Source organism: Blennius ocellaris (genome assembly GCF_963422515.1).
Source record: "Blennius ocellaris genome assembly, chromosome: 19".
Taxonomy (NCBI): Eukaryota; Metazoa; Chordata; class Actinopteri; order Blenniiformes; family Blenniidae; genus Blennius; species Blennius ocellaris.
The window spans coordinates 10,564,866-10,581,736 of NC_137668.1; the positions used below are offsets into that span (position 1 = coordinate 10,564,866).

The 16,871-nt window shown below is 41.2% G+C and overlaps 1 protein-coding gene across 1 annotated transcript; it reads right to left on the bottom strand.

The window, feature by feature from the left end:
- Positions 1 to 11,690: 11,690 nt before the first annotated feature.
- Positions 11,691 to 16,037, bottom strand: rpl7 (ribosomal protein L7). Its single transcript, XM_080515211.1, has 7 exons — positions 16,001 to 16,037; positions 15,424 to 15,523; positions 15,163 to 15,329; positions 14,341 to 14,478; positions 12,924 to 13,033; positions 12,274 to 12,489; positions 11,691 to 11,821 (listed from the first exon to the last, which is right to left on the bottom strand). The coding sequence occupies exons 1-6, from the start codon at positions 16,012 to 16,014 to the stop codon at positions 12,281 to 12,283; spliced, it is 738 nt and encodes a 245-aa protein (XP_080371337.1). The 5' UTR covers positions 16,015 to 16,037; the 3' UTR covers positions 11,691 to 11,821; positions 12,274 to 12,280.
- Positions 16,038 to 16,871: the final 834 nt, after the last annotated feature.

Genomic DNA, 16,871 nt, shown 5'->3' on the forward strand with positions numbered 1-16,871 from the left:
CACGAAACAAACAACCCTGGCAGTGTTGATGTGATGTGTCCACTGATGCAAGACTTACAGCTGGATCACTTTGCTGTAGCCTCACCATGTTGGAATTGCACATCAAAGCAGGTGTGTTTTACATCTGACAGGCTCCCAACCCCGGACCTCCTGCCCTCACTGTGCATTTGTCAAAGACAATCAGCCTTCCCCGCAGCGGCATGCCTCGCTCGGTGTCCTCTTAGTGTACGCGAAAGGGGAGAAAAAGAGATTAAGCCCATATTAATATATGTCAGGATGACCAGCAGTAATTGTGTGTGTTTATGGTCTTCAAAGTCTGTTACACGTTGTCGTGTCAGAGCACGAATTCGTGGTAATCGCTCCCAAATATAAAAACCACAGGTTGATGTGATGAACACAAGACAGAGACTCGGTCAGGAATGAAAGTGTGCATGCCTCCACTTCTTACACGGGGAACCAAGGAGACGGCAGAGTGAACCTTCGCTCCATCTCGTCTATATGGGGAATGCAAACTGCGCCCGTCGCCAAGGAAACGCCGGACCTGGGTTTGTTGACAAATGCTAGGATTCACCTTTTCATCTGTCCGCTCAGTATGAAGATATGCCGATGACGTCACCTTTGACCTGCATATAACACAACCGTAAGGTCAATGCAAAGACGGCCTCAATGTTTAACCTTAGAAAATGTTTAATTACAGAGTTTGTTTCCTCCTGATCAGTACAGACAGTTCCTCTCTTATGAATGGAAGTCTTTGTCCATTATCCTGTGAATTTCCTTCCACCATGTGTACATACATTTAGCAGGTTTTGGAGCCCGTTCTTATTATATGCTCTTTGCGTAAGAGTTTGTAAATAGTGTTTCTCACTGCAGTTTTATGGCGTTTTTTGGGAATGATGTACCTGGTGGTGTCTCACACTGGAGGGCGCGTGAGTCATGATTTAATGAGTTGAGAAGTTTTATATTTGACTTGGTTTGAGTCACCAAGGACACGGCTTGCACGAGGTTGATTTGAGGAGCAGATAAGCCACAGTGCACAGGTGAAATCAGGTGAGATTTCCTTGAGAGACTGGGAAGACGTGCTTTTTTTATTTTCTAAATGTCACTTTAAAAGTGTCGAGATGGCGTTGGAGATTACAGTTCACATCATCAACTTCAGTGATCCTTGTACTTTGCATCTTTCAACAGTGACTCTTTATGAGAACGCATCCAATGCATCCGAGTATCATGACGTGCGTTCATTACAGGTCGCTAATGCGGGATGGTTTGTAGATGACAGCACCGCTCTGGGTCTAACGCAGCACACAGGACTGATGACAACAGCGCCGCTGGCTTACTCGGCCTTGGAGCAGAGCCAGTGCGATGACAACAAAGACAGCGATATTGATGAAAAAAAAAATTCTCCGTCAGAGCCTGACATCATCACTGATAATTGTCCCCTCATCAGTCACCCCACTTGGCATCTTCTTCCATATGTATGTAAATCAATGCGGACATTAGTAGCAGGGAGCGCATGAGGCAGGACGTGTGGGCCGGGGGTGGGTGGGACTGAACCCGGCTTCCGAGAGAGATGAAACCTCAGGTAATGATAATGACCAAGAGGCAGGGTGCATCCATCATGGTAGATTTCATAAATCTTACTGTGAAATGTCACAGTGCAGTGGAAAGGTTAGGCTCCATACACACACACGTGGAGCGTGTGTGTGTGTGTGTGTGTGTGCGTGTGTGTGCGTGTGTGTCAAGGGCAAAGCATATAAATATCTCATAATGCAGAAGCTATACGTCATCGACTGACACTGGAAATAACTCCCTGGATTTTTTTTTTTTCTTCACATATTGTCGACAAACATGTCAAGTGCCACTCATATAATGACAAAAGCTGTTAGTAGAGAATTTATGATGGAAAAATATGAAGGGAAACCTCATCACCTGGCCCTGAGTTGTAAAAACGTGTATGCAAACAATCTTAAGCGATAAAGAATTATCTTGGTTTGACTATCTTTAGGACGCACAAGCTCAATGGCCATACATCTGGCATATTTAGAGATTCTGCTTGAGCTTATACGATGGGAACTACAAAGATTTGACCTCTGTGTGGCCCAATTGAACACATAAGTACAAAGAGTTTCTGTTGACATAGACCATGTTTTCCCTGAGCATTACATTTTTCACATACCTGACAGGGTCCAACATGAATCGAAAGAAAGAGGGCAGAACATATTGAAAAGAGTTATAGTTGTGATCCAGGCAGAACTTATTATTGTCTAACAGGAAATGTTTGAGTGAGAATTTTTCAATCGTCTCACAGGTCTCATATCATAACATAGGTGTGTCAGGTACTGTCATTCTCCCTGTTATACACTCTCACGTGCTCTTTTTTTTTAACGTTAATTACTAAATATAGGGTTTTGAACATAATTAACAAAAAGGATATAGCATATTAAACATTATTTCTTCTGGTGGCAAGTTACTGGAAGTCTTGAGTGCAGACAACCAATGTTCGAATCCCAGTTGTCACAGGGATGTTATACGACTTGAACATTAGTCAAAAAATAATTATTATTTGACTACTTCAAGTGGTTTTCAAGGTGTGAAAAAAACTCTTCTGCTGGATGGATGCTTTTAAACTGAAATATCTGTTCAGTGTTAATATGTTGGCTGCAACTGTCACAATTGCTACTCGTATTGTTTTGCATGAAGTCTTATTTATTATTTTTATGTAATTCGCCCCTAGTACACACAAAAGAAATTCAAGCCAAAGCTTTTTTACGATTATCAACGAATTAGTATTTCTTTTCACAACACAATTTACTCTCAAAATGAATTAAAAGTGTAATTATTGAAATTTGACTCATATATTCTTCCTGCTGAGGCTAGAGAGATAGATAGATAGATAGATAGACAGATAGATAGATAGATAGATAGATAGATAGATAGAACATCCTTAGGATGTCCAACAACTCACAGAAATCATAACATACAGTACATTATATGTATCATTGTGCGAGAATAGAATAGAATATGGCAAGACAACACACAGAAGCTCCAAATTGCAAAAAATATATCAAAATAGCAATATTACACAATAATAAATATTGAGAGGAAAATGTAGACAATAAGAACTGCAATATAAGACACACATCAGTGTTCACAGCATAATAACATAGAAAACAAACGACCGACAGACAAACTTTTTTTTTGGCAGACCTTTTAAAATGAGAAAAAATGTTTACAGTATTTACAGTATGACGTTTGGATAAAGCATTTGGGGCTTTAGCGTCCGTAGCAACACGTCATGTAGAATTCATAGTTAACAGAGCGCTGCTCTTTGTCCCCAGAGCTAAGCTGGCTTTTTCCTTTATTACAGAAATATTTGGGGCAGTTTTGATTTGAGGCACTGGCAAAGTTTTGTTTTGGCAGACAGGCTACATTCCGATTCCTGCTGATACTCGACTGGCTCTATATCAGGTCAGGTGAAACAGTAACACAGCTTGGCTTTTTCTTCACCACAGCACCAGTTCAGCGGGGAGCAAGGTCTATAATGAAAGATGTGCACATTTGGTTGTAAACCAAATATGAAATATGTCAACTTCATCCAGTATCAATCAAATGAGTTGACATCAGTTACCAGCGTTAGAATCTATCCAAATTACTTCTATCTGATTTAAATGGAAGCTGTACTTTTGCTCTGGTTCTGTTCCTACTTGTTATACAGTTCCGGGGATCTACAGTGAAACTATAAACCACTTGTGAGCAGGCTTCAGAACAGCTCTTATTAAAGACCTCATTGTTGACAGTTTGTTCCAGGTCATTTTGTTTCACTACACTTGAAAGGGATGGTAAAAACTCTGCAAGGAGACGGAGACCCAGCCAACGATTGAGCGTGAATGCAGCCCCTTCACTTAGCATGAATAAGAGGGGGGGGGGGGGGGGGGGGGGTTCTGTGTTTCTAGGTCACCATGTGTCCCTGAAATGCACACCTCACCATTTGGAGTGGGAGGAGCTACAAACAGACATCTGACAACTTCGCATTATTACCTAACAGGGATAAACCACTATCCTTAATCTTATTTTAATCTGGTTTGTACTTTTCTATGACAATTTCCTCTCCACTTTTTTTCTTTTCTTCTAATCACACACAGAAACACCTGAAAAGTAATGAAACCTAAAAGCCCTTCAGATCATCACTTCACTTTGACCTGTCACTGTGAGACCCACAGCCCTTCTGCTCTCGATGATCTCACTGACGGCCTGCGGGACTCGACCACCCTTCAAATGACAGCAAAGTGGCCGTCTTGGCTGCTTCTCCAATCTCATTCTGATCTGCACAGGATAAAATTGCGGCGAGCTGTTGTGGCGAGATAACGCATATGTCAGATTACTGGAGCCACCAACATAACGTCGATCTTTTTTTAACATTCACAGACAGCACACCACATGACATTTTAATCAACATGAACGTCAAGGTTGAGAGAGGTGGACGCTTCAAGAGTCTTTTACATAAACTTTAATTTCAGGAATATGTCACGCAAGCTGGGTTTTATGGAGTTTCTAAGTCACAACCTTGTCCTTTCCTTTCCCTTTCATGAGTACAGTATTTCACTTTTACTGTCCTCAGAGGTGGCAAAAAGTACACATATTCTTCACTTACGCAGGCGTAGGTACAGGTAGATAAAAGCCTGTTAGAAGGAAAAATATAGAGCACATTTTTTATGAGTATTATAGGATCTGTAGTGCATTCAAAGGTCCATTCATTTATCATCTTTACCTGCTTCATACAAACGAGAGCGCTGAATGGAATGAGTCTACTGGCAAAAAGCTCGGTACATCCCGGAGGAGGCCAGAGTATATGGAACAAATCCATTCAAGCACATTGAAAACAAACAAACTCTACATCAAGGAGCCTTCCGCCAAAATTATACTCCAATCTACTGGTCCACTCTATGACAAGCAAGAAAACCATTTATATTAACCCTGAGGTTACGAGATTTTCCCGTCACAAGTGTCACCTTCTAATAACTCATCTGTTCTATTTCGGTATGCTTTGTCTCATAGGCCTAAATTGTCCATCTCCCATTAGATTATATCCAGTTCAGGTGAACAAAGGCCTGAAGCCGACCCCAGCTGACTATAAGTAAAGGTTAAAAAGTTAGATTCTGGACAAGTCCAACCCGGTCCAAACAGACAGAGAGATACTGACTTTCCCATTTAAAGGAAATTTAGAGTCACCAATTGTGCTGAAATGCATCATTTTGGACTATGAGAGGAAACTTGAGTACCCTAAAATATAGTTGCACACACAGGGAGAATGTGCAAACTGCACACAGAAAGTCCCACAAGCCTCTAGTTGAACTGGGGAGGCTCCTTCTGTAATAACAAAAGTAATAAACACTGCAATACTGGGTCAAAATTAGCGTTGGTGTTACAAAGACATGTGATGATAAAAACACATAATTTAGTCAGGACACAATCCATTTTGAGATCAATCCTAACTGGGCAAAAGAAAACATACAAACATGGGCAATTTAAAGTCACTAATCAGGTAAAATCCATTTCTCAACTCACTGCCATTGCATTTTCCCTGTCCAGGGTACCTTGGACCAATACAGTCCCGATCAGATAGTCATATTGGTCACATCTGTTGCCATTTCTCATCAAATAAACTGAAATCATTGCGATAACTGTACCAGTGATTACCCAAACCCAATTAGTTCTGACAAATCCAAAGAGTCAACACTTCAAAAAGTGCCAACTGCAGCTGCAACACCATCAAATAATAACAAGTCCACATATCTAACCAAACAGAAAGACAGCTGTCTTTGTCAGATACAATGAACAAGACCACCGAGACATGAGCGGCCCTCCATACAGCCGCGTAACAATGTGTCATGTGGGAAAGTACCACATTCTGAGATCTGGAGGCACAGCTTTGTGTCTGTCTGGTAGATATGGAATGCAGATAATGTTTCATCGCAACCTTTGAGGCATTTGGATAATTGTGGCGGTCCTTGCATGACGTATGTGTCCGGAGAAGAGTACAACTCCGCAAGTGGCAAATAATGGCTATTTGTATTTGAGTGTTTACGTTTCTGATGACTTTTGATCTGCTGAACCTCAAGAGTTTCACATGAATTATTATTATGATGTTTTTGAATATATGAAGTTGATGCAGGGTATTAACTGTGTGTGTGTGTGTGTGTGTGTGTGTGTGTGTGTGTGTGTGTGTGTGTGTGTGTGTGTGTGTGTGTGTGTGTGTGTGTGTGTGTGTATGTGTGTGTGTGTGTGTGTGTGTGTGTGTGTGTGTGTATGTGTGTGTGTGTGTGTGTGTGTGTGTGTGTATGCATATGAATCCACACAACCTTCAAAAAAACAAGGCATAACAATTGAGTCAAAGAATAATTTTTACTTTTGTACTTGAGTACATCACAGAAGCTCTACTTTTTTTACTTTTACTAAACATACTTGAGTTTGATACCTTTCACTTTTACCAAAGTGCTTTTTTACTCATCTGAATAGAAAAAAAAATCCACATTTGCCACGTCTAAATACCCCCCCCCCCTTTATAGACATACATACATAAAAACATTTCTTGATATAACAAAAATAAATGTATTTCTTTTGAGGAAGACATTCAACAAGGCACAATAATGGTTATGCTAAACCATTGCTAAACCATATATATTTAGCTATTTATCTCACTTACTTAACAAAGCATACATTTGTGTTGGAAACACCTGAAAGGCTGTTGCAATGAGATTGGAGTCGGATAGCATCTGCAACATACTAATAATACAGAGAGAAACATGGCAGTATTACACAACAGCCATTTCAAGTCATTAGAAAGACGAGTATCTCCTCATGCAGATGTTCAGTGGAAAACTACCGAGTCAGACTAAAAAGATGGACTGAATATTCATGAGCAGCAGGTATTGCTGGAGCGCACGCGGCCGTCTACGGGTTACAGGTTTGTCAATAATACAGCGAAAGATCACTAAAGGTGAGGAGCTCCGGTCAGGAATCCCAAAACATAGAGATCAGCCACGTCAAGCAGCAAAACAAAACCAGCGAGGACACGCAGGCCGTCAGGAGGAGCCGCTGAAACGAGCACGGCACCCAAACTGTTGTATTGTCTTCGGCTGTTGGCACAGACTCAAAAGTTTTTATCCTGGACCAGCGCGACTGGGAAGGAGTTGATTGTCAGGATGGCGGCTTTTTGGGTTTCCTCGTTTTCTTGAGCTTCTCCTGTCTGACCGTCTCGCCCTCCAGGGAGGAGAGCTCAGATATCCTGTGGATGAAGGAGCGAGAGGCGCCGACCATCGGGTCCGGATAAGGCTGGCCTGCGAGGGACGACAGGAGGCAGAGCGAGAGGCCGAGATGAGGTCTGTGTTACAACACTGCGCCAAACACTCTGTTTTCACCAATTAAAACAAACTTTTCTTCCTCTTTGTCTTTTAGTCTGCTCTTTCAAGGGGGTCACCGCATCGCCCCACTCCCTCCACTGTTACACCAACCCTCTCCACTGTGCTGCTTGCAATGCAATCTCTGCATCTTCCTCATCTGCCTCCTCCAATTGTTTATAGTGTGAATTAAAATCCCAAGTGAATTATGGGATACTTTGTTGTTTCGGAAAACAAATCTAACGTACGTGTAATAAAGTTTAGACAAGATTTAATTGAAATGTAGCACCAGTAATACAATTACAGCACACCAAAAAAAACCAACATTATTTGCATTTTAACAGAAGTGCGGCCAGAAAATAATGAGACATTTGGAAAGGGTCCTCAGAGCCCCTCAGTCCACCTGAAAAGACTGAACACTGCAACTCATAGTGGACAGCGAGCTGACAGTAATGAGGTGTTCCTTTGTTCAAACAAGGAAAATCCATCAAAGCGATACCTTCGCGGCGATAAATCAGGCTCATAAACACCTGTACAGGTTGAAGGTCAGACGCTTCTCTTCACTTTCTCCCCAGTACATTCTGTCCTGACGTCTTCGGATCACAACAAATACCTGAGGATGATCAAAGCGTGTGCTTCAGCCGTCTTCGGATCGCAGAGTCAAAAACTTACTCTTCTGGTTGTCTTTAACAGTCAGTAGGTTGAAGGTTGGGTAAATCACCTTGGGCCTGCACGAAAACCGAGGGACAGCGGAAGTGTCAGAGGCCTCAGAAATAATTGAGGGAGATTCTATTGATTGGCTTCGTCAGATTTAGTTTTAAAAAAGGAGAAAAAGAAATACCTGCTGAGCTTGCAGCTTTCAACTGAGAAGGTGCTCCTGCCGTTGAGGACGAGAGCCGAGGGGAAGAGGATGGCTGGCCGTGTGTTCAGCTCATACCTTTCAGGATAGCTGGAAGACAAACATAAAGACTGGGGAACCGTGTTCACATGAGGCTGTTGGGAAGTGGCGTTAATGTTCAAGCCTTTACTTTACTCAGACCAGCAAAATGGTCACACAATAGCAGTTAAATACTTTGTTTTAGTGCAAACAAATGTGAAGGAATTCCAAAAGGTTTCACACTTGGTGCGATACAAAAACTACAATAATCCTGCCGATCTCAACAAACAGTATGTACTAAATCCTACTGGGAATTCATTTCAATGTTAATCATACAGAAAAATGTTAATAGCAGTGTTTCTTTTCAGACCAAAGCTGAAAAAGATTGATGTTGATTTAAAGAACACACGACTCCAGCAGCCTGTTCAAAAACCCACACTCACTGGGGCTTTGATGCCAAAGCTATTTCTCTAGCATTAAATAAAATTGTCATACATCTGATGTTCTGGGCACAAAGCATTGTGGACCAGGAGTGGTTCAAACACATTTCACATTAGGGGCCACATACAGTCGTTATAATCTTTACATTTTGATTTTAAAGTTGTTTTTTGTTGTGGAGCAGAGTATACGTGATGGTGTCCATGTCTATTTTTGCTAAACTAAACAATTATTACCATTAATGAGTACAAACCCAATATAAAGTCACTTTTAATGAAAACTCCTGGTGCAAAATAAAGTGAAATGTCCATATTTGCTGGAAGAAGTCACGGGCCGCTTCCGCTTTAAAACTCCGAGGTGATCAGGACTATGAAATCCAACACAGATTCCTTGTTTCTGATATTCTCGTGCCAAGAAATGAAAGTGGTCCCTTGTTGAACCCGACAGTATTGTGTAGAACTGTAACTCAGTTTAAGCTGTAACATCCCACAACCTAAGAATATTTAAAACATTAAAAGGACTCAGCTGCGACTCTTCTGATTGTGACAGATAAATGTGGAGTGTCACAGTAATGATTGTGTCCGGCTGCCGTTTTTCTTTGTTCTCATTTATGTCGTCTGTCACATATGAGACAGTGGCTCAGTTTAATTGCTGTAATCTGTGCAGCTGTCTCCAGAAATATCCCCTAAAGAGTGGAGCTATGAGTGACGCTAATCCACCGGTTACCCAAGGGTGAAGGGCCGCCCCGCGTGGCTGTGGGAAAGCTCCTCGGCGAGGCCAAAGGGATGCAGGTTACCAGGTCTGTGAGGATGGTACAGTCTGGGCAGTGGAGGGATCACAGTTCTGGTCCTCTCCAACCTCGCATCTAAAAAAAAAAAACACACACACTCACACACACACACTCAAAATACACTTATTTTCCTCTGGCAGGGTTTTTTTTTTTATCTTATCAATGAAGTTATGCAGATTGCAACTTAGTCTAGAGACATGGGTTGATTCTGTATGATGACAACTCCACCTGCTGGCAGTCCGTTTACAATCCACTACTTCTATAAAAGAGAAAGAACAGCTCCAGGTTTACAATTCTTACTGTTTTTATCAAACAGAAAGTGCCTCCCACACATGTCCATCTCTGGATCGCTGTTCTCCAATTCCAGTTTGTCATCTTTGGCAAGATTTGGTGTCCTAAATAGAAAGAAGAGACAGAAACAGAAGTAGAAATGGGGATTAAAAATGCAAATAGCACCTTAAATAATGCAATTTTTAGATTTATTTTTACTGTAATCGAATATAAGCCCAACAAAAATATGTCTCGACACCTCCCCTCAGGTTTTTTCTGCTATTCTGGTTCGTAAAATGTGTTTTAGGTTATTTGACGACTAATGCAATTGAATTAAATTATACTACCTGAGGTAATTCTATCTTGTATTACTTTGTATGTTGTTTATAACTTTGTGAGGTGACATTGAGTGTTTTGAAAGACCACTAAATAAAATGCATCATTATTACTACTATTATTGGTCACTGTGTTGGATCCCGAGCATCGAGGTGGATAAATGAATGGATGAGCTAATAAGTACTGAAAACGACCAACAATTCGTTTTGATTGCAGGCTTTCTTCAAGTGAATTCAATTGTTTGATTTGGCACAACGTTTACACCGGATACTTCCCGGTAGAAGCTGCATAGTTGGGTTGGGGGGTTAAGGGTCTTGCTCAGGAACCCACGGTAGTGATCTGTCTGCACTGGGGTTCATACCAGGAAACTTCCAGTTACAAGCTCACTACCATCACCCTCTAAGCCTCCAATATACATAAAAGTTGCACCTGTAAAGCTTAAAAAAAATGACAGAATGTATTTGAACTCATGCCCCTGCCAAGGATGTAGGACGGTAGAAGTTGTGGGCACTGGAGCATTATTCTCAATGTAAGGGAGACCAATTAATACTCTAAAATAAGCTTTAGTGCAAAGCTACATGTGGAACAGTTATGACTTTTGCAGCCTTTATATATAAAAAAAAAGAATATCGCAAATTCACAGCAGCTAAATGTGTTAAGTTCAGTTCTCCGTGGATCCCAACTGTGGTAAACAATAATTCATCAATCCTGATTTTTTTTTTTTAAACAAATTGCAACTTGTGAGGGGAAACATTGGGACATGTATTTACCAGGACAGGCCCGTTGAATCATTGCTATGCAAAACGCCTGAGGCCGAGATGAAACCTCCTTTGCTGTATGGTGACACTGTGTTTGTAGCACATGATGGAACATTGACGAGCCTTACCCTCCAGCTATGAAGCCGCTCTGCAGCGCCTTGCCGTCCCTGGACGCTACAAGAGACACACGGCGTTAGGCCGACATACCGTTACGAGCCGCGGCTGGATGGACGTGTCGGAACGCCTACTCACTGCTCAGAGGTTGTATCACGGGATATTTCCGCATCTGTTTGAGCCTGAACGGCGGCCGTCCTCCGCCGGCCCCCATCCCGAGCGTCCGGCCGTATGCGGGGAAGGCGGCGGCGGCGGCGTCAGGGCCGCGCGGGCTGCAACCCGAGGCGGCCGCCGACAGCAGAGCCTTGGCGGTGGGCACCGACGCGTTGACCTGGCAAGTCATCATGTTGCTGCACCTGCTTCACACATCACCCCTCGGTGTGCGGACGCGGCGGCGGCTGCTCGCGGTTAACGGACAGGTGCTTCATAATAGTGGTCTCGAGCAGGAAGCTAAGCTGCGGCTCCTCGGGAACAAGCTACGAGGCGCCGCGTCACCATGGAAACAGGCTAATTCAGCCGCCGCAGCGATTAGCCACAATTAGCTTTCGTGCTGTTTCATCAATGACAGGTTTATTTTCAATCAAACGAAGACTGCAGATAAATCTAACTACCTTGATTGTGTTATTTATTACTTTCAATGAAAAGATTATATACCTAATAAATATGGACGTTTCTTAATCCTTCATGTCATGCTAAACAAAATTCGAATGAAACACTAATGCAAACATTTTTTATTATTACCAAATAAATCCTGATACAGATCTAATAGCAGGTGGTCATAAAGTCATGACAAAAAGATTTTTTTTGAAGTTTTTTTATTGTACATTTGAGTCCATTGAAAAACCTGAAAAATAACCAAAAAAAAACATTGTTAAGGGGAGAAGTGAGGAACCAGATACAAAATCTCTAATTATCAACTACAAAATGATTCTCATCAATCTAACAATATAATAAACAGACCCCATTTACTACAGCATGTAAATTGAACATTACAATTTGTAGTTTTTATGCTGATTAACTTCCTGAACTATCAAAACCCAATCGAGAATCAATACTGGGTCCAGTTGCTACAGTGACAAATTAAAAGTCCAGGCAACATTCACCATAACTTTAGCATTTCACAATGTATAAACACCAATTTGAAAAAGCGAAGATGTGGTTTCAGACATATTTGGCTTATTTCACAGCTTGTTTTCACCATAGTCGATAAGATGGGGAAAAAAGAAGATGCATCATAAACCACATCTTGGCAGCGTTGTCCGACGACTGGCCCCGCTCAGCGCTACCCAAACTCACCATAACTTCAGTTCATCCTCCGGATCATTCTGTTGATCTGATCCTCCCTGTTGCCGGCGTCGCCGCCCTCCACGAAGTGTGTGGTCTTCTTGTTCATGCCGCCGCGAGGTGACGACAGCTTGAAGGGCCACAGGAAGTTGTTGGCGGGCTTGAAGTTCTTACCAACCGTGTAAATCTCGTGGATGAGATCCTCGACACAGATGATGCCAAATTTGCCTACAGATAAAAATCAATGATTAGGATTACAAGATTTAGTCATTTTTACATATTGTCAGTCTATAAACTGCCTAGATCAATGACATGAAGGAATCAAGCCCAAAGTCAAGATCTAAGATTTCCACAGTAAGAGTTTGAGGAAAAAAATGCTTTAATTACACATTTAGCCAATAGTTTTGATCAACAGAGCTGAGCAGCAGTATAAAAGCTTACTGTTAACTGCTAAATATCCTGTAATGCTCATTTGACTGGCATGTGGTTTCAGACACAACTGGCAAAGTGTAGTTTGTTTTTCACCAAAGTCGATAAGACGGGGAAAAAAGTGTACATCATTAACCACATTAAGAGTCAACGTTGATCTTTGTATTTCAGATCTGAAATTAATTGAAGTGCAGTGCTTATATGTTGAATAAAAAGACCAAATGTGGACATACCGAGTGTCTTCTCCACCAGAGCGTTGTCTGTGAGGGCGATACGCTGTTTCCTGATCTTGCCATGGCCTCGTTTATAGACCAGCTCACGCACGGACTTCAGGTTGGGGTATCTGAGGAAACAGGCATTACAAAACTAAGTTCCTTGATTTTTACCAGCCCTGATGCACTTCCCCCTCACAAAAGGCCACAAAGTACCTGTGTAAAGTACCTTGGTTCATATAGGAGCCATCTAGGGTTGTTTTATGATTAGGTCCGATTAATGTAGTGTAAAAATTATAGCAAGTTCAGCAAACTCCTTATTTATGTGCATGAACTCAAAGAGTACATGTGATGGTAGTTCCATCATGTTTGATTTAAAGTGCATGACAGGAATGACCTCATGGGGGGCAGAGGTTTGACTGTGACCTGAATTGACATGCGTATCTTTTCAGAATTCATTTCTGCAGCACAGCTCAGCAACGTCTCCCATCCACAGCACAAGTCAATAAATATCAAGATGTAGTCGGGTGAACCCAATTAACATTTAAACCAGAAGCATCTATTATGTTTCACTAAAATTGTGCTTTGATATTTTCCCTCACATTAAAAGGTGATATGAGGGAAAAACAAAGACAGCGCATCTGAGAAAAAAAAATTGATTGTTGGAGGTAATCGGTACATCACATGGTAATTGTTTTTTCAAAAGTCAACTTTTGCAGTTATGTGGCCATGTTTTACTTCATCTACTTATTTTGACACAACTCATTTCAACAAAGCTTCATTATTAAAGGACAGCTAATGTCAACTTTAAAATAAACATGTCGAGGTTGATTGATTACTGGTTGGAATATATTCTGATTGTTTAAGATGTTTTAAGACGGAAATAAGAAATTAATTAAATGGCAGACATCCCCCAGCTGTCAAATGTTTTCTCCATCCAACGCAAATGATTATGTCACATGCCTACAAGCACAATATCCATGCTTAATTGCAATCACATCCGGGTCCACATTTTCTATTTTCTATACACTTCAGTAGAAGGTTTTTTTTTTCTCATTCTGCATTTAAGATTGCTTTCATACCATATCTTTTAATTGCTGCTAATATGGAGAGTGCTGAACTGAATTGTTTTTGTTTAGAGCAATAATAAAAAATAACTTCAAAATTCAATTGTCAAACTTATTTCAGCATGGACAGAAATCACAGCAACTTTACACAATCAACTGCAAAGGCAATAATCAAGTGTTTTCATTAGGAACAATCAGATATATGCATCGACATCAAGGAATGTGGTTTCAGACAAAACTGGCTTTGTTTCAGTCAGTGTTCACCATGGTCGATAAGATGGGGAAAAAAGTTGAGCATCATCAACCACATTCCAGATCCAAAGTTTCAGCACCGACAGGTTCTGCCGCAGCAAAACCAAAATCAAGCTCACCCCCAAGCAATGTAAGGCTCGGCGATTCTCAGCATGTTGATTGAAGCCTTGTTCAGCTTGACGAACACACCGTTGAAGATCTGGCGCAGACGGAGGAGCTGCAGAACTTTGCGGACCTTCGGGCTGACACCATTGATACTGAAAGACAAAGCAAATTGGAATGAGGACACAGATTACACCGAGGACAGTGCTCAAACTGCCCAGAAGTGATTTCAGAACATTATTGGCTTAGAATACAGAAGTGTATCATCAGAGTCGATCAGTCGGGGAAAGAGTGTACATCATTAATCACTGAATGGTATTTAAAGATCCGAGTAAGTTTACATGGATTGCAGTTGATAAATAAGTAGTACCTCATTTCTTAAAAACAACTTGATCACAGAATTAGTTGGGCACATCCTGACAGATTCAGTTCTCAGAGCGATACACCACAGTACAAAGATTATACTTCTCTGTGATGGTGCATTCAGCACCACACCTCATGATTCATACAGCAATTGCAATTATAGCCATTTTCATGCCATAACTTGGTGTGAAATTTACTTCAAGTATGCATCGCTCCAAACAGCAAGTTAAAAGTTGTACATTGAAAATTTTACTCAAAACAATACAAATGGAAGACGGACCACCATGCAATATCTTCTTGCATAGCCACAACAAATCTTTCGATGCAATTTGCTTGTGGCTTGTATGTAAACAGCATAAAGTATAAAAATATGTAACCAGCATCAGCACTTCGAAACTTATAGTTATCAAAGACAGCAATCCATGTAAATGTACTCTATTGGACCCATTACTTTCCACATCTCTACTCTCACTTACCCCCTGATCCTGACGACAAAGGCCAGTTTGGGCTCGGCAGGCACATAGTAGTTTCCCACCTTGCGGGCAGTACGAGCCATGCGGATCTCACGTCTGTACATCTGCCTGTACTCCTGGTGGTACTTCTCGGCCCTCTTGTAGATCAGCTTCCTGGTCACCTTCCGGGCCTGTGGATGACATGAACACGTGTCCATTGAGCTCAATAATAACTCAGTCATGTTCAGTCAAACAGGTACTCGACATACAAACAGCTTTACCCACCTTCTTCTCTGCCAGGATCTTCTTCACCCGCATGGCCTTCATGGCCGCGAAGGCCTTTCGCCTTTTTAAAAGGCTCTCAGGGACCGACGGCACCTTTTTTCTAAAATGACAACATGAATATCCAAATGAGAGGCAAGGTTGCGCGAGGACATTAGCGGCTTTAACGAAGAAACAATTCCTACAAAGACGTGTTTGATTCAAGAATTAAGCTGCTGAATGCTAGCATGCTAAGATACGTTTTACCGGCTTCCTAGCATGTTGAAGCTTCCAAAAAAACCACCAGTATTTTTTTCTAAGCACTCCCAATAGTAAGAAGTCGTTTGAACAACAGTCTTGCCTTCCTTCTTTTACTCAAGCACACAAAAATACACTTTTACACTGAACAGTAGCTACTGCCAGCCATGTTGTTCTCGTTAATGAGTACTCTCTTAAAAGTGATCCTATCAATAATCCTTTGCAATACTGCAATCAGACTAGTATACAAGAACTCAGCAGCGTATTTGTGATGGAAATGATGGGCAGATGGCCGTTTAAGAGCCGGATGAAGTTAGATTTTAGTCCAGAGGAAAACACTCACTCTGCGTCCGCCATGGCGATCACCGAGAAAGAGGGTCCTATTTCTGCGCATGCGTGAGTTATTGGAGTGCAGGGGGTGACCTTTCAGATGCCTGAATGAAATGGTTCTTAAACGAATAATACAATAATAATCTATTTTGAAAATGAGTTACAAATTTGACAGTCGTTCTGACCTTAAAAAAAAACCATGTTTTATTTGGTATACCTGTTAAAAATCTCGTTCATGATCTGGTCATTAAAACAATTTTATTGCAGGACAATTCTACACACAGAATATATATATATATGACGATGTCTCTGAAATGTGTGTAAAACCTTTACTTTCACCTTAGAGAGGAACCCGTCCTAGCCCTTTCCCCCACTTATTCCTGTATTTATTTGTTTATTCTAGCTTCTTTCTTTTCTGTCCTTTTATCTTTTAGTTATTCTACATATATTATCTTGTGTTTTGTGAAGCTTGTCAATTGCCTAACAGAAAATGTAAAACAATGTCTGTTTTACATGTTATACAGTTTGTTCTCTGCCATATTTTGTAAAATGGGATTTTGTTCCATGAAAAAGTGTTTTAAAATTCTACAGAGCCATATTTCTGTAGATTAATAACACATTATAATTTTTGTGAGTATTTTGTAACATGTTATTACGTTTACTTGACATATGGTCAGTCATGAAATATCCTTCATGCAGCATGATCAAATTCCAGTTTCTTTTTTCAACTACAATTTAATTGTGCAATATACCGTAAATTCACCCCCACCCCCGCATTTCTTGTTCTCTCTTCTGCTGGTCATGTGAGCGCTAACCCGGCAGAGGGAGCAAAAGCTTCATTCTTGCAGGCCAGGATCAAATATCCTGCAGGATTTGCAAGATCT